General features: G+C 37.6%; 1 protein-coding gene across 1 annotated transcript; it reads right to left on the bottom strand.

The window, feature by feature from the left end:
• Window positions 1-965: 965 nt before the first annotated feature.
• Window positions 966-1,410, bottom strand: LOC121770473. The gene is made up of 2 exons (XM_042167200.1): window positions 1,404-1,410; window positions 966-1,345 (listed from the first exon to the last, which is right to left on the bottom strand). The coding sequence occupies exons 1-2, from the start codon at window positions 1,408-1,410 to the stop codon at window positions 966-968; spliced, it is 387 nt and encodes a 128-aa protein (XP_042023134.1).
• Between the last annotated feature and the right edge of the window lie 17,962 nt (window positions 1,411-19,372).

Here is a 19,372-nt window from a genome sequence, read left to right as displayed (position 1 = left end):
CTACCCCGAAACGGAGGGAGTAGGGTTTTTCTAATAAAATACCGCATCACCATATTTGCACCAAAGTGAAAAACATGATAAAAATCAATGGGGTTTCTATGAAAACATGTCTTCAAGATTTATCAACGATAAACACTCCTGCATTCAGGAAGATTAGCCAGCAAGGGGAAAGAAAAGATAAATGCTAAGTCAATTACAGGTTACTTGAAGTCAACCTTGGCTCTGATTATAATACTAACAAATAGAAACTCCCATGTTACATATTTCAACAGTAATGTTTCAGCTACATACCATGCATATCTACATAGTTACATAACTGGAACAAAGTTTACATAGATTGTTATTCCAAAGCAGAATGTCAACTAACCAATTCCTAGAGAATGGGTATCTAAGTTCACAATTGGCAAAATTTGTTACAGAATGTGAAGTATCTAGTTGGCAATCCGCAAAATTGGTCAATCTTTTCCTACAATCTTCCCAAGTATAAACGCAATGCGTCTAGGATATAAATAAAGACGAATAGCTACATATGATCCATATCATGTCAGCCTTAAGAGTAGCAGTGTAACTGATGTAACATGGGCAATAATGGGGAGTATCTCTGTTGTTAATGACCTCAAGTTACCAAATGTAAATGCCATTAGACATTAGTTGGAGTTATGGTAATATTGAGTGAACATTAGTCTTGCAAGTATCTAATTCTTATCTTACAAATTCCTAAAGCAACGAGAATCACCTATAAATTATCACGTTTGTGTGTCGTAAAAGATGTTATAGGTGATCTCTAGTGTTCGAAAAGACGAGACAATAATCAACCATCCGGTATTAAGTATAAAACACAACATGAAGAAAACATATTGAATGCAATTGTGAACTGCAAATAACAAAGCGAGAAATAGAATTAACACAAAATGATACTAATATAAATGCAAAACTCTCTGAAATTGATTACTAATTGGATCAGATCACCGGTCATCAACATCGGAATGGTTTTGATTGGACATTAAGGAGGCGACTCTTTCAATGGCTTCCTTGGCGTTTCGTTTGGCCAGCAGAGCACCCATCACTTTCTGCTCCGCATCGGCTCGAGCCAGGGCTGCCGCCCTGTGCATCGTCGCGGCCGCAATTTTGGCGAGTGCAGTGGTTGAATCGATGAAGGAAAAAGAGGGATCGGAGCAGTGAGGGCAGAGGTAGCGGGAAGAGTGGGAGGAAGGGAGGCAGGTGAAGTGGGCGAGGGCGGGGCAGCGGAGGCACATGATGCGGGCGGCGGTGTCGTCGTGGATGTCGAAGCAGACTGGGCAGAAGGTGCCGGGCTTGTGGCAGAGCAAGCAGGCGCTGCAGAGCTCTGCAAAAATGCCGCGGTGAGGAACGTTGTGAACGAGGATCGGACCCGACCCGCAAACCTGGCATTAGAGAGGTCAATCGGGCCGACCCACCGGGTTTCGGACCAACCCTACTCGAATTGTGGGTCAATCGGGTGCGGGCTAATCGGGTTGTACTTTTTCGGGTTATAAAAGTTCGGCCCTAACCCTAAAAGCTTGGGTTTCGGGCTAGCCCAGCGGGTTAATTGGGTTGCTAGCGATAAAATTAACATGCGATCAATCCAATAAATAATGCCGAAAATTAATTATATTTATAAAATATAAAATATTTAATTATGATAAATTTGAAATATATACTTAAACTCAAACACAAACATGATCAAATACCAATATTTGAGATTTGTGCAAAATAAAACATAAATTTAAATATTTTAAACCATGTTTTAAAATATGTTTTAGAAATTTAAATATTTTTTTAATGAAATAGAAGTTTCTAATTTATATATTTATTATTACATTAATAAAAATTTAATATATTATTTATATATTTAATATAAAATTAAAAGTTATTATTTTAGTTATCCATATTATAAAAAATTCAATGAAAGTGTCCAATTAGGAGTCAAACAAATAGAACAATAGAAATTTTTATCGAGTTTTCGGGCCAGCCCATCGGATTTTCGGGTCTGACCCTAACGGGTTGTGGGTTTATCGGGTGCGGGCTATTCGGATCAGCCCACGGGTTACGGGCTGCATTGACATCCCTACCTTGCATTCCCCCGCCGCCATGAAAGGGGGTTTTAGTTTAAGGGCTTAATTTGAATTTTGATTTATCTATATTAAAGAAGGTAGAGTTTTTGGGTATATATATATATATATATATATATATATATATATATATATATATATATATATAGTTGTGATCATATAATAACCCATATTTATGGTGATAACCTAATAACCCTCATTTTATGGACGAAAAGTATCATTTTATAGAAAAGAATATCATTTTATGGATTAAAAGTATCATTCTATGGATGCTGAAAAAATACCATTTTGTAGTGTATAAATATCATTTTTAGTAAAAATGATATTTTTGACCCATAAAATGATAGGTTATTAGCTTATCACCATAAATATGGTTATCATTTTAACGCACCCATATATATATGATAGGTTATTAGGTTATCACGATATGTACGGATGCATTAAAATGATAACCATATTTATGGTGATAACCTAATAACCTATCATTTTATGGGTCAAAAATATCATTTTTACTAAAAATGATATTTATACACTACAAAATGGTATTTCATGCATAGAATGATACTTTTAATCCATAAAATGATATTCTATTTTATAAAATGATATATTTCGTCCATAGAATGATAGGTTATTAGATTATCACCATAAATATGGGTTATCATATGATCACATCTCTATATATATATATGGTGATAACCTAATAACCATATTTATGGTGATAACCTAATAACCTATCAATTTTATGGATCAAAAATATCATTTTTTACTAAAAATGATATTTATACACTATAAAATGATATTTTTTCAGCATGCATAGAATGATACTTTTAATCCATAAAATGATATTCTATTTTATAAAATGATATATTTCGTCCATATAATGATAGGTTATTAGATTATCACCATAAATATGGATTATCATATGATCACACACACACACACATATATATGTATATATATATATATATATAGGGTTGCGTTAAAGACAGAACCATTCTTAAGTGTAGAACCTAGAACTCTACATATTTTATTCATTGGATGAGGAAAAAATGACGGTCAAGATTAAAAATCATACATATTAGACTATGTTTTCACGACATTCCGGACTCAACATGTGAAAAAACTCACATGTTGATGGAAGAATGAATGAAACGAAGAAGAGTCCATGCATGCTTTATTTTTTCACTTCTCTGCATTCACCCATTAATAATAGTTTTGGTTGTAATGGGAAGTTGTTGTGCAAATCAACACGATTGGATTAAAAGATCTAACGACCTCCGTTTGGCATTTGTTCTACGTTTAAGAATGGTTCTACGTTTAAGAATGGTTCTACCTTGATCACAATCCTATATATATATATATATATATATGGTGATAACCTAATCACCTATCATTTTAATGGGTCAAAAATATTATTTTTTTACTAAAAATGATATTTATACACTATAAAATGATATTTTTTCAGCATGCATATAATGATACTTTTAATCCATAAAATGATATTCTATTTTATAAAATGATATATTTCGTCCATAGAATGATAGGTTATTAGGTTATCACCATCAATATGGGTTATCATATGATCACATCCTTATATATATATATGGATGTATTCATATTCTTTTTCTAATTATTGTTCAACCTTCTCCTTAAATCTCAGCCCCACGATTTTGTGATCTGATGGTCGAGATACATGCTCCTTTTATTAATAAAATTATATTTTAATTAAAAGGGCATATTTGGTATGAGAAATTAAGTCAGTTTCCTTCCATAATTTACGTTATATATTGTTCCTAAATTCAAGGCTCACATGATTTGATTTCCTTAATTAATTATCTTAATCTAAACTACATCTTTCTACAATTAAATTTTTATAGCATATTATAATCAAAACTACGTAAATCGCTGAAATTGAAAGCGTAACAAATATTAAATTTTGAGATATACTACATACTTTCTTTAATTTAGCAATCCATCATCAAAATTCGTTTAGATATCATCTCAGCTAGGGAGTAGTTTTAACTGTTAAACATAATGTACATATATTACTTTGTAATGGTTTTTTTTAACTCAGTAATGGACGATATATGATCTATAATGTGTATGTTTGCTGAGCCGTTTTTTTTTGTGTTTGGCCGTGTTTGATTGTTCGGCGCACGTTTCATGTATTCCCCAAGGGTTTAGCAATCCTTGGAGCTAGGGTGTAGTATGTAGTAAGTAACAAAACCGTCGCCAATGTCCACGAGTTTCAGTCATTCATCTAGGGTTTAGATATCAGTTCGGCTAGGGAGTAGTTTTAATTGATAAACATAATGTACATATATTACTCTGTAATGGTTTTTTTGACTCAGTAATAGACGATTTATGATCTGTAATGTATATGTTTGCTGAGCCGTTTTTTTTGTGTTTGCCGTGTTTGATTGTTCGGCGCACGTTTCATGTATTCCCTAAGGGTTTAGCAATCCTTGGGGCTAGGGTGTAGTACGTAGTAAGTAGCAAAACCGTCGCCAATGTCCACGAGTTTCAATCATTCATCTAGGGTTTAGATATCATCTCGGCTAGGGAGTTGTTTTAATTGATAAACAGAATGTACATATATTACTCTATAATTGTAACGCCCCACTTTTCGAACCCTAATTTTCGAACCCTAAGACGATTTCATTTATATTTTTGATTGCCGCAATTAAATGACGAATTGTTATGTATTTGCTTTGGTGACCTAATTCTGATTTGACCGAGTCAAATTCGTCGATTTATGACGTGGGTTTAATTAATTGATGCGGAATGAAATATATATTGTAGTAAATTATTTTTTGGGGAGTGAGATTTAAATAGGATCATTAATAATTACCTTGCCCTTTTGTTGAGAAATTTCGACCACTGTTACTTGTTGGAGAGGAATTTTATTTTCTTGGATTTAATTATTTGCTTGGGATAGTTATCCAATTAAATCCAAAGCCTAATTACCTTATTTCTTCATGAGAAAATCGACTCCTATTGTTGTACTAAGGGAGATTTCAAAATCTTCCAAATTTTGTGGGAGGGAGGAATTATTTATTATTTATTTGGATCCCTTATTTAGTTCTTTCCATGAATGAATTGGAATATCCTAGCAAATCTTACCTTACTTTATTTTATTAAGGATTTGGAAATTTTTCCTTGTGGGAGGGCCAAATAACACGCCTACTTCCTTATAATGTGGGAGGATTTTTATTAATTTTTCTACTCCGTATTATTTTATTCTGCTCCGTGAAAATACCAAATTAAATCAAAGGCTAATTAAATAGCCAAGATTTTTGAAAATTCCTCCTTATTTCCTCCCTCAAATTCACGCCAATCATCTCCCTCAAATCCCCTCAAATCTTTATTTAATTTATTCTCCCAAATCTTCAAATTAATTGTGGGATATTTTATTTTAGTCTCTATAAATAGAGACTAAACTAAAACCTAAACCCTGGCCACCCAATCCCACACGCCTACACTCTCTCTCACACGCCCATTCTCTCTTCCCCACTCCTCCCACACTTGTTCTTCTACTCTACTCAAGATCCTTTCGATTCGCCATGAGTTTGTTAAAGAATCAAAAGTTATATTCGTTTCTACCGATTGTTTAATTCAAGAAAGGTACAATCAAACCTCTATTTTTCATTCCTCTCCATCTAAACATTCTCTTGACTCCATCCAAGCCCCTTGGCCTAGCGGTAAAGGGTGCTGGATACCACGTCTATCCTGGAGGTCTCGAGTTCGAACCCTGGGTGGCGTAATTTGTCTTTCCTCCTTGTTATAGGAGTTGATTTGTAATTTCCTCCTTCATATATAAGATATAAATATATGAAGTTAATTTAAAAAAAAAAAAAACATTCTTTTGACTACCTCATGCATATAGTGAGTGTAGGGATTTCAAATATAAGGATTTAATCGGTGGGAATTTGTATTTGTATGTGTGTATGCGTTTTGAATGAAATTGTATGAAGATTTAATGAATCATTGGTGAATGATGTATGATTATATGAAAACATGAGTGTGAGGACTCTTTTAAGCATGTTTTTGTGTTAAAACCATGAAAAGGTTGTGTTTGAATGAATGGGGATAAAACCCTAATTCGATTTTTTAAGCATTGAAAACTGTGGATTCGGATAGTAGATTCCGACACGTTTTTGACCGACCAAATGAACTTATTTTTATTCGATTCTTTTTCTGAGTAAAATTAATGATGTCTTATGTGTTGTGTGTGAATTTCAACTCATTTGGACAAAAGATGAATTTTTGGTGAATTGTTTAAGTTGACTGCGCAATTCTGCCGGAAAATATTTTCTCGACTAGTAGGTTACGTTTTCGATTTGACCGACCTAAAAAAGGTTATTTTGACATAAATGTTTAACTGGAAGTTATTTGGTGAGTCTACTGCATTGTGGTAAAATTTTAGCCCCAACGGAAGTTGGGTGAGTTTTTAGTAATTTTTATAAAATGGTTGCGCAGTGCTGCCAGATTTCTATCTTTACAAAAACAACTATGCTGTTATAAGTGATATACATGATTTATATATGTGATGACGTGATGTGTTATTCAAAGATGGGGAAAAAGGAAAACGTTGGGGACATGCATGATTTTGAGTCGGTATTTGAGACTGATTGTGATACACATAATGTAAAGGTGATAACTCGCGCTCTCAGCGTGACAGCAAGGGAAAGGAAATACTTGAAATCTAAGCAGTCGAGGTGGGATTTCTTTTAAATAAGGACGATGTCCTAAGTATTTTACCGATGAGAATGAAATTGTGTTTATCATGCCTTGTTTGGTTTTAACGTGCCTATCTGATGTGGCTTTTGCCACTATTATTTAAATCGAATTCGGGTCCTCGTAGAGCCGCAAACTCTACTTGGATTAGTGTACACCAATGGTAGACCGTGTGTCAGCGTACGGGTTGACCGGTCTAGTGACCTGGTTTGCGGTCGCATTCCTTGTCATGTATATGCGGATATGGCTAACGTCTATGGGAAAATGACTGATCAGTCAACTTTTTACAATGGCAAATGATTTTGAGTGCCTTGGGCCTTTCTAAACCTAAATCCCGATGGTTACTTACGTATGCCATGATAGATAAATAATAATTTTTATGAAAATGTTTTCGGCATAAGTCCACTGAGTATCTTTATAGTACTCAGCCCTGCATGTGTTTTCCTTACGTGCAGGTTGAGCGGCAGCGAGAGGTTGGTGGTGTTGAGCAAGTAACTTGAAGAATTAAATGTTTATCTTTGAATTATGGTTGTCGTTGTGTCTTCACACATGGCGTCACTCCTTCTCTTGATCGTTTTCCGCTGCGATATTTCTTTTACTTATTAGTTGTTGGGCCGAACTTAAATTTGTCCGGTTATTGTTTTCTTGTGATTCCGTTGGATAATGTCAAACTCTTAATCGTTTCCTTTGAGTATTAATTGCCGGCCCAACTCATTATTTAAACCCGAGTCCCCTTCTTGTTTTATACTTAATTGTTCATTTAGTATGTCGGTCAAACCTACTTGATGAAACCCTAGTCTATTTTCCTTGTTATATTTAAGTCCGTTTAAGTCGCGATCGCCGCATTTATTATACCCTAGAAGGGAGGTCGTGACAGTTTGGTATCAGAGCCTCAAATTCTTTCCGCTCTGGACCCAAGAGTCTTGTTTGAGTCAAAATCCATTCATGTGTAAATTGACTAGTTGATAATCGGCGAAGGCTCAACACCACGACTCGTCCCCGCCCAACCACGAAGAATGAGGTAATAAGTATCTTGATTAATATTGATCTGAAAATGTGAAATGTTGTAAATTGCGATGGGAATATTACTCTTGTGAGAATGAAGATATTTCCATGGGAATCGAAGCTAATATGACGTCTTTGAAAATGTTGCTTGGAAGTGTGGGATGATGAAAATACATGGATATGAAATTGCTTAATACGACTATGCCAAAAATGATGAATATTGTTGTGCACACCCTGATAGGGAAAATCGGCGAATATGTGATTGGACTTCTATGAGTTTAGATAGATGAAATTCTAAATGATTGATATTACATGAATTGTGAAACGTGAAGTATGAGTGTGATTACTTGATTATACTATGAAACAACACCTGTGGGAAATAAGTAAATACTATAGCTTTTGGAAAATGTTGTGAAGATATGAACCGGGAGACACTATGAGATTTTACAATTGCTTTTGTTTAACAGTGAGGCATAATGGTGTTGAATGTGCTGGATATTGAAGTATGATTGTGAACTTGTATTGGTCGATGTTGAAATTTGCTATCACGTCCGCGAAACTGCAAAATTTACTTGAAGGAAATACATGTTGCTTCCATGAACGACAAAATTTTATGCCTAGGCGGTTGAAATTTCATGACCATGAAACTGTGAGTGATACGCGTGTAGTTGCGAGTTGTGTTTGTGATACAGATGAGCATGATGATTTATGAAATGCGATTCCATGGATGATTGATTGACTGAGTGTTGCTATTCACATATATTAATGTACGATGTTTGTTATGCTATGGAACACCAAATGACTTATGCGAATAAATGTGTTGATTGTGCAATATATGGATAACGTATATGTGGTGAAAATTCATGACCGATGAATTACGAGGTATTATATAGAACCACTATTAAAGTGAAATGTGGAACTTTTGAACTTTGTTGCGAACGTAGGAGTCATATGAAGCTTGAGTTAGGTAATGATCAAATATACGTTGAAGTACGAGACTTCAAGCTATGCTTGAAATTAAAGAGTGCCTAAGAGGTAGGCCAGACTGAACGTGCTAGAACTTAGTTGTAAGTTGACAACTGCAATATCACTTTCCTAAGTGATAAAACCAACGAAAATATATATTTCGAACTTTGGTATATCCTCACAAGGGCGAGATCATACCTAAGATCTAATAAAACTATGCAGTCTTGCATACCATGCCAAAGTGGCGATGCGACACAAGTACGACGACGTTTACGACACTTTAAGACCACGTGTGCAATGACAATGCATCTCGAAAACTACGTGGCATGGCAAGAAGACTTTGAAGATGCGACCATAAAAAATAGTTATTAATTTTCGACGATACGATGAATCTCAACTCGGAATCCACGATTTCATAGAACGATGTTACCATGTTCAGGCTCGCGAAAATGTGCGAGGGAGTGTGACCCTCGTTGCTAGAATAAATGTTTTACTTTCAACAGTACTTACTTGGATTCTAAGTTCCTTTCGGGACGTTTTGAATAAACGTGAGACCTTGCCTATTTAAACACCTCGGTGGACTCCCAATTTGCAAGTAATGTCCATTATTTTTTTTCCCTATATCGAGTCATGACTCACTTGTTTCGAAAGTTTGTGTTTGCCTTTCTAACGATGGATAGCTTGATTGAGTAGTCTCCTTTGATTCATCATTCATAAGGACAATATTTTGACCTTATGAACTTCCGTCATTGAACTTCATTCATAAGGTTGTTTGCAGTTATGACCTTCAGTATGATCATACCTCCAGACATGTTTTCTTCAAAGAATGGAATATTATTCTTGGAACTACTGGTTCACCTCTTTATTTTGTAACCATGTATGTGACAAGTTCTTTCTTGCAGAAGTGAAATTCTCTTTAGCTCAGTTTCACTACATATATTGTTTCATAATCGATGATTTTTCTTTCTGCAACACCAAGTTAAGGCTATCCTATTCTTTTCTTCCTTAACGGGTTGATCGTGTTAAATTTCTGAAAAGTTCCATTCACTTTGAGTTGTCTTTAACAATCCCGTGAACCCATTGATGTGATTTCATCTTTTCCAATAACATGATGTTGTTGAACCATCATTTGTACTACTCCATGACATTTGTCCATGTTTCTAAATCCTGCCACGACAGATTATTTTAGGCCTTGACATGTCTGAACGATATCCTTCATTGCTGTCCAGAATTTTGCAAATTGTGATCTAGCAGTCGGCTATGGAATTTGAGAATTTTTGCAGTTTCATCTTGTTTCCATGACCTATCTCATGTTCTTCAAAGCTCTCATCAGAAGTAAATTCTCAAAGCTCTATGGGTTTTATTTGATACCTCTAAACCATTTAATTCTCAGAATGGACGGGTTGAGTCCAATGAAACTCAATCATTGCATTGTTGTTCTTGTTTCCTTGGTTAATTTTGGAGCCTTCCCGACTAAAGACATCCTTAGCAATGTTGCAAGAATTTGAAATCTGTTCATATCCAAGTAAGACTGTTGGGTCAAATTTCGAATCCTTGATACTAGACGGTAGGGAAATGCAGTAGTTGACTCGGATTTACTCAAGGAATAAGTTTCTATAGTCAGACATGCTCAAAAATGGCACACCAACCAGAAGCGTCGACGTAACTGACGAGGTACATTTATGAGTGAACGATCGAACGACAAGCGAATAATGAATATGAGAAGATGTATCTACGGTCACCATCGTGCGAGGAAATTATAGAGGGAGTACAAGCCCCGTCATAGAGTTTATTGCACAAAATAAATATCGTCAACAAGAGAGAACATATGAAAGGTGACGAGAACGACCCACGGGACGACTAGACGATCGAGAAAAGAAATGTGTAATAATACCATGAATATTAGAAAATTGTGTGGGAGTTGGAAGACAAAACGAGGAGAGTTAATAGAAATTTTCATGGGAGAACCGGCCAAGGCCGAATCATGGATACACGCACTGGAGGGAATTTTCGCAATCCGAGGATGCAATGTTCGAGAACGGTTAAGTTGTGTGAACTACCAACTGACCGACGCTGCTGACTTCTGGTGGGACACCAAGATGAAGACAATGCCCCGAGATCAAGCAGAAGGAATGAGTTGGGAAGGCTTCAAGGCGGAAGTGTCTAGCAAGTACGTGCCGAAGAGCTACCGGAAGGCGAAGGCGTCTGAATTCTACAATCTGACCCAAGGACGTATGACCGTGCACTCAACAGCATGACACGATATGCACCTGATCAAGTCGATACAGACGAGAAGCTGTCTGATAAGTTCCGCGAGGGACTAAGGCACGAGATAAAGATGTCATTGGCGAGCCGTGGGAGACTTTCCTACGCGGAAGCACTGGCTCTAGCACTGGATATTGAGGCAACGATGCCTAATGAGAGAGCTAAGGAAATCACTACCTCATCATCACACCACTCCTGGGAGAAATGGAAGTGGGATGATTCTAGGATTCCATACCACGGAAAATGGTACCAGTCGAGTCAGCATCGATCTCAACACGGAGAGGAGATGGAGGAAAGGAAAGTGGAAGACGTCACTGTTGTGTGAGGATTTCCAGACGTTTTTCCGAAGTGTTACCTGGACGCAGCCAGATCGACAAGGGGAGTTTACGATCGACCTCGAACCAGGAGCCGCACCTGTGTCTAAGGCACCGTATCGAATGGCGCCTAAAGAGTGGGAGGAACTCAAGATACAACTTCAAGAGCTCATGGACCTAGGATTCGTTAGGCCTAGTGTCTCACCGTGGGGAACACCGGTGCTTTTCATCAAGAAAAAGGACGGGTCGATGAGAATGTGTATCGACTATAGAGAATTGAACAAATTGACTCTCAAGAACGAGTATCCACTGCCGAGGATAGATGACCTGTTTGACCAACTTCGAGGGGCCGGTGTGTTCTCAAAGATGGACTTAAGGTCCGGATACCATCAGTTAAGAGTCTGAGGAGAAGGTGTACCAAAGACGGCCTTTCGTACGAGATATGGCCACTTGGAGTTTGTTGTGATGCCGTTTGGGTTGACTAATGCACCTGCAGTATTCATGGACTTGATGAATCGAGTGTTCCACCCATACTTGGATAAATTTGTCTTGATCTTCATAGATGACGTACTCGTCCACTCGAAGAATGAGAAAGAGCACGAGGAACATCTACGAATCACCTTAGAGACGTTGAGGACCGAGAAGCTATACGCTAAATTCAGCAAGTGTGAGTTTTGGCTGAACGAAGTCAATTTTCTCGGTCACATTGTGTCGGCAGAAGGAATCCGAGTGGATCCCGCCAAGGTTGAGGCGGTACAACAATGGAAGGCACCTTCGACACCAAACGAGCTTCGGAGTTTCCTGGGTTTGGCAGGATATTACTGAAGGTTTATAGAAGGATTCTCCAAGATAGCGAGGCCAATGACCCAACAACTCAAGAAGGGGGTAAAAGTCAATTGGACCCCGGAGTGTGAGACAAGTTTTCAACTTTTGAAGGAGAAACTGACCACTGCACCAGAGCCTAGAATGAGCTACGTGGTCTACACGGACGCTTCGAAGGTGGGACTTGGATGTGTGTTGATGCAGAACAACAAAGTGATCGCGTAAGCGTCACGACAATTGAGACCGCACAAGTTGAACTACCCAACCTACGACTTGGAGCTAGCAGTAGTAGTGCACGCCCTAAAGATTTAGAGACATCATCTCTACGGAGTTCGATGTGAGATCTTTACGGACCACAAAAGCCTGAAATATTTCTTTGAGCAAAAGGATTTAAATATGCGACAACGAAGGTGGCTCGAATTGGTGAAGGACTACAATTGTGGCATCAATTACCACCCCGACAAGGCAAATGTAGTGGCAGATGCCTTGAGCCGGAAGGGTCATTCCCAACTGGCCACTTTTTTTCACCAACAAAGAAAGCCTGGTCCGCGAGTTTAGTAAGATGCGTTTGGAGGTAGTGAGAGCACCTGAAACGGTGAAGCGCGAATCGCCACTTTAGTTGTTGAACCTGATCTAAGGTCGAGAATTGTTGAAGCACAACGGATGGATGCGAAACTAGAGGAAATACGTGTAGAGGTGCGAACCGGCGAATCTGAAAAACTTTAGTGAAGAAGGTGACAACGCTCTTACCTTCAAAGGAAGACTATGCATGCTGGACAACGAGGAGCTCAAAAACAAAGTGATGAGCGAAGCACATGAGACTCCTTACACCGCCCACCCAGGAAGTACGAAGATGTACCAAGACTTAAAGAAGTCCTTTTGGTGGAATGGTATGAAGAAGGATATAACGGCCTTCGTGGAGCGCTGCTTAGCCTGCCAACAGGTGAAGGCTCTTCATCAACGACCGTACGGGAAGTTGCAACCACTAGAAATTCCCGAGTGGAAATGGGAGCACATCGCCATTGATTTTGTGACAGCACCAAGTGTGCGCATTTCATACTGATCCCCGTAACGCATGGATCGAGCAAGCTAGCTCGGATCTACATAAAGGAAATAGTGACCCGAAATTCACTTCAAGATTTTGGATCAGCCTACAATGTGAGCTAGGCACTCGACTGAACTTCAGCACAACATTCCACCCGCAGACGGACGGGCAATCCGAAAGAACGATCCAAACCCTCGAGGATATGTTAAGAGCCGTGGTGTTAGACCGAGGAGGAAGTTGGGAGTCCGCACTACCACTAATTGAGTTCGCCTACAACAACAGATTCCAGGCAACGATAAACATGGCGCCGTATGAAGCCTTGTACGGGAGAAAGTGTAGATCCCCGCTCTACTGGGACGAAGTTGGTCAGAGAAGGGTACTCAGGCCCGATGCAGTCGAAGAAATGGTTGGAAGTCGCGTTGAACCCGAACTTGAGCTATGGGGAGAGACCCTAAACGATTTTTGACCGAAAGGTCCAGAACGTGAGAAATAAACCAGTTGCTTACGTGAAAGTACAGTGGTGAAACCACGGGCACGAAGAAGTCACGTGGGAGCTTGAGGACAAGAAGATGGAAATATACCCAGAACTTTTCCCACGAGAGTACCAAATTTTGGGATGAAATTTCTTTTAAGAGTGGTAGGATGTAACGCCCCATTTTTCGAACCCTAATTTTCAAACCCTAAGACGATTTCATTTATATTTTTGATTGCAGTAATTAAATGACGAATTGTTATGTATTTGCTGTAGTGACCTAATTCTGATTTGACCGAGTCAAATTCGTCGATTTATGACGTGGCTTTAATTAATTGATGCGGAATAAAATATATATTGCAGTAAATTATTTTTTGGGGAGTGAGATTTAAATAGGATCATCAATAATTACCTTGCCCTTATGTTGAGAAATTTCGACCACTGTTACTTGTTGGAGAGGAATTTTATTTTCTTGGATTTAATTATTTGCTTGGGATAATTATCCAATTAAATCCAAAGCCTAATTACCTTATTTCTTTATTAGAAAATCGACTCCTATTGTTGTACTAAGGGAGATTTCGAAATCTTCCAAATTTTGTGGGAGGGAGGAATTATTTATTATTTATTTGGATCCCTTATTTAGTTCTTTCCATGAATGAATTGGAATATCCTAGCAAATCTTACCTTACTTTATTTTATTAAGGATTTGGAAATTTTTCCTTGTGGGAAGGCCAAATCACACGCCTACTTCCTTATAATGTGGGAGGATTTTTATTAATTTTTCTGCTCCGTATTATTTTATTCTGCTCCGTGAAAATACCAAATTAAATCAAAGGCTAATTAATAGCCAATATTTTCAAAAATTCCTCCTTATTTCCTCCCTCAAATTCACGCCAATCATCTCCCTCAAATCCCCTCAAATCTTTATTTAATTTATTCTCCCAAATCTTCAAATTAATTGTGGGATATTTTATTTTCAACTCTATAAATAGAGACTAAACTAAAACCTAAACCCTAGCCACCCAATCCCACACGCCTACACTCTCTCTCACACGACCATTCTCTCTTCCCCACTCCTCCCACACTTTTTCTTCTACTCTACTCAAGATCCTTTCGATTCGACAAGAGTTTGTTGAAGAATCAAGAGTTATATTCGTTTCTACCGATTGTTTAATTCAAGAAAGGTACAATCAAACCTCTATTATTATTCCTCTCCATCTAAACATTCTTTTGACTCCCTCATGCATATAGTGAGTGTAGGGATTTCAAATCTAAGGATTTAATCGGTGGGAATTTGTATTTGTATGTGTGTATGCGTTTTAAATGAAATTGTACGAAGATTTAATGAATCATTGGTGAATGATGTATGATTATATGAAAACATGAGTGTGAGGACTCTTTTAAGCATGTTTGTGTGTTAAAACCATGAAAAGGTTGTGTTTGATTGAATGGGGATAAAACCCTAATTCGAATATTTAAGCATTGAAAACTGTGGATTCGGATAGTAGATTCCGACACGTTTTTGACCAACCAAATGAACTCATTTTTATTCAATTTTTTTTTCTGAGTATACTTAATGATGTCTTCTGTGTTGTGTGTGAATTTCAACTCATTTAGATAAAAAATGAATGTTTGGTGAATTTTTGAAGTTGACTGCGCAATTCTGCCGGAAAATGTTTTCTCGACCAGTAGGTTACGTTTTCGATTTGACCGACCTAAAAAGGTTATTTTGACATAAATGTTTAACTGGATGTTATTTGATGAGTCTACTGCACTGTGGTAAAATTTTAGCCCCAACGGAAGTCGGGTGAGTTTTTAGTAATTTTTATAAAATGGTTACGCAGTGCTACCAGATTTCTATCTTTACAAAAACAACTATGCTGTTATAAGTGATATACATGATTTATATATGTGATGACGTGATGTGTTATTCAAAGATGGGGAAAAAGGAAAACGTTGGGGACATGCATGATTTTGAGTCGGTATTTGAGACTGATTGTGATACACATAATGTAAAGGTGATAACTCGCGCTCTCAGCGTGACAGCAAGGGAAAGGAAATACTTGAAATCTAAGCAGTCGAGGTGGGCTTTCTTTTAAATAAGAACGATGTCCTAAGTATTTTACCGATGAGAATGAAATTGTGTTTATCATGCCTTGTTTGGTTTTAACGTGCCTATCTGATGTTGCTTTTGCCACTATTATTTAAATCGAATTCGGGTCCTCGTAGAGCCGCAAACTCTACTTAGATTAGTGTACACCAATGGTAGACCGTGTGTCAGCGTACGGGTTGACCGGTCTAGTGACCTGGTTTGCGGCCGCATTCCTTGTCATATATATGCGGATATGGCTAACGTCTATGGGAAAATGACTGATCAGTCGACTTTTTACAATGGCAAATGATTTTGAGTGCCTTGGGCCTTTCTAAAGCTAAATCCCAATGGTTACTTACGTATGCCATGATAGATAAATAATAATTTTTATGAAAATGTTTTCGGCATAAGTCCACTGAGTATCTTTATAGTACTCAGCCCTGCATGTGTTTTCCTTACGTGCAGGTTGAGCGGCGGCGAGAGGTTGGTGGTGTTGAGCAAGTAACTTGAAGAATTAAATGTTTATCTTTGAATTATGGGTGTCGTTGTGTCTTCACACATGGGGTCACTCCTTCTCTTGGTCGTTTTCCGCTGCAATATTTCTTTTACTTATTAGTTGTTGGGCCGAACTTAAATTTGTCCGGTTATTGTTTTCTTGTGATTCTGTTGGATAATGTCAAACTCTTAATCGTTTCCTTTGAGTATTAATTGCCGGCCCAACTCATTATTTAAACCCGAGTCCCCTTCTTGTTTTATACTTAATTGTTCATTTAGTATGTCGGTCAAACCTACTTGATGAAACCCTAGACTATTTTCCTTGTTATATTTAAGTCCGTTTAAGTCGCGATCGCCGCATTTATTATACCCTAAAAGGGCGGTCGTGACAGTAATGGTTTTATTGACTCAGTAATGGATGATTTATGATCTGTAATGTATATGTTTGTTGTGCCGTTTTTTTGTGTTTGACCGTGTTTGATTGTTCGGCGCACGTTTCATGTATTCCCCAAGGGTTTAACAATCATTGGGGATAGGGTATTGTATGTAGTAAGTAACAAAACCGTCGCCAATGTCCACGAGTTTCAGTCATTCATCTAGGGTTTAGATATCATCTTGGCTAGGGAGTAGTTTTAATTGATAACATAATGTACATATATTACTCTGTAATGGATTTTTTTGACTCAGTAATGGACGATTTAATTATTATTCACAAGCACTTAACTTACTGTACATTATTATTCCACTTAACTTACTGTTGGGCCGGTTTTTTTGTGTTTGACCGTGTTTGATTGTTCGGCGCACGTTTCATGTATTCCCCAAGGGTTTAGCAATCATTGGGGATAGGGTATTGTATGTAGTAAGTAACAAAACCGTCGCCAATGTCCACGAGTTTCAGTCATTCATCTAGGGTTTAGATATCATCTCGGCTAGGGAGTAGTTTTAATTGATAACATAATGTACATATATTACTCTGTAATGGATTTTTTTGATTCAGTAATGGACGATTTAATTATTATTCACAAGCACTTAACTTACTGTACATTATTATTCCAGTTCCATTCATTAATCAGCACATTCTGTACATTATTCGGTTAATTACATCCATTATGTTTTTGACAGTCTATGATCACATAACTCTATATACAATATCTATTAAGTTTGTTGTACATTATTATTAAAATCCAGTTAACTTGTTCTACATTATTTTCTACCTATTTTACGTTATTAAGGAGTGACGTGTCATTATTCAGTAATTTATATCAATTATAGATTTTGCATTGATGAAATCATACACTAATACCAAAATATGATTCTGTTTGCAAGAATCACACTACATATTGTTCAAAACATACCAAGCCACAAGTCGGTTAGATTAAATGTGTTTAGAAACCAGTAAGCTAGGTATCTCGAAATTTCCTTTACATTGAAATGCAGGATAGCTCCGAAACCCAGTTCTCGAACGGCTTCCTTCTACCGTGGAGTTAGGCTTTTTAAACAATTAAGGAACTTGGATGGGGTCCGTCGACAATAGAGATGGTCGACTTTCTTCCCCCTCGGTTTCCTCTGTCTGCCTCTTCATGAGCGGTACTCGTCTCGGCCCTTTGCTCAGCCAATCTCTCCCAGAATTTGTGTGCAACCGCAGTTGGAATAACACCATCGACCGCTTCGTCAATGTCCAATCTAGGCTGCTTCGCTGCTGTCCAACATACGACATCAGAACATGATTATAATCGAAGGTATCAATATTGTATCGCATTTATATTAGATAATGCATAATATTTGATAAATAATGTACACAAGCAATCAAATAATGCACAACGGAATATTACATTCACCCATTTACAACCTCTCTATTAAACCAGCAAGCCACTGCTTACAATAATTCAAAAATGCACGCCACTACTCCAGGAATTCTAAATTCAAATGCAATAGATTTCTCACCTGCAGCCTGGGTTGGTTGGCTTTTTAAAGGTCGGTCTCTCTTCGTCATACTGGATCTGTGAGACGAACCAAAAATCAAAACCCGATAACATTTCATCTACATAATCGGCCAATACACAATTGTAAACCAGTAAATAACTACAAATTCAATAATAGACAGAACCCTAACAAAAATGAACTCGATTTTATGATTAAAGAAAATATCGAACAAAACAAGTTTGAAGACCGTGATTTTTTTGGGAGAAATTATTGAATCGACGAGTAGGTGATGTGTAGGCGGTGAAAATCGACGATTAACGGTGGGTATTACCAAATAATTAACCGTTTAAACCCTACCTTGTCGTTGCCTTCAACTGGATGGTCGTGCGCGAAGGGAGTGAGGTTTCAACTGTGAAATGGCGCTGGAGGTTGATTTAGGGAGAAAATCGACGGTGTTGTTGATTTCTGGTGACTTGTAGTTGCGGCTAGAGTTTGGAAATTGGGGTGAATTAGGGGAGACGAATTTCAGTCGTGGATTGAGGGGTGAGACGGTTGGAGTGAGAGAGAGATAGAGAGTGAGTAGATGGAAGGTCTATTGAAAATTCCACTTAATTCGCTCTCCTTCTGTTTTAAAACATCTATGATTCAATGTTGTTTTACAATTATACCCATATAATGTACAGATTATGCCTAATAATGCAACACGGATTCATTTATCAAAGTTCATCTACTCCGTCCATCCACCTAATCTAATTGTCACGACCGCCCTTCTAGGGTAGAATAAATGCGGCGATCGTTAGTTAAACGGACTTAAATGTAACAAGGACAATAGGCTAGGGTTTCATCAAGAGGTTTGACCAAAGTATTTAATGAACAATAAAGAAAAAAAACAATGAAGAGTGTCTATCATAATTTAGGTCAAAAGGGCAAGGTTCAAAATAATCCAAAACAATAATCCAATAGTTTCAGTATCAACCAAAAGATAAGAAAATCATGTTTTAGCGGAAGCATCCAAGAGAAAAGTGAAGTCATGTGTGGAGACAAGACGACACTAGGAGTTTCAAGTCAATCATATCAATTTAATTAATTTGCTCAACACCGCCAACCGCTCGTCGCCGCTCAACCTGAACATAAGGAAAACACATG

The sequence above is a fragment of the Salvia splendens genome, chromosome 16 (genome assembly GCF_004379255.2).
Source record: "Salvia splendens isolate huo1 chromosome 16, SspV2, whole genome shotgun sequence".
In the NCBI taxonomy this organism is placed as follows: Eukaryota; Viridiplantae; Streptophyta; class Magnoliopsida; order Lamiales; family Lamiaceae; genus Salvia; species Salvia splendens.
The sequence above is the reverse complement of the archived record's forward strand: the minus strand, read 5'-3'. Positions and strand labels throughout refer to the sequence as shown.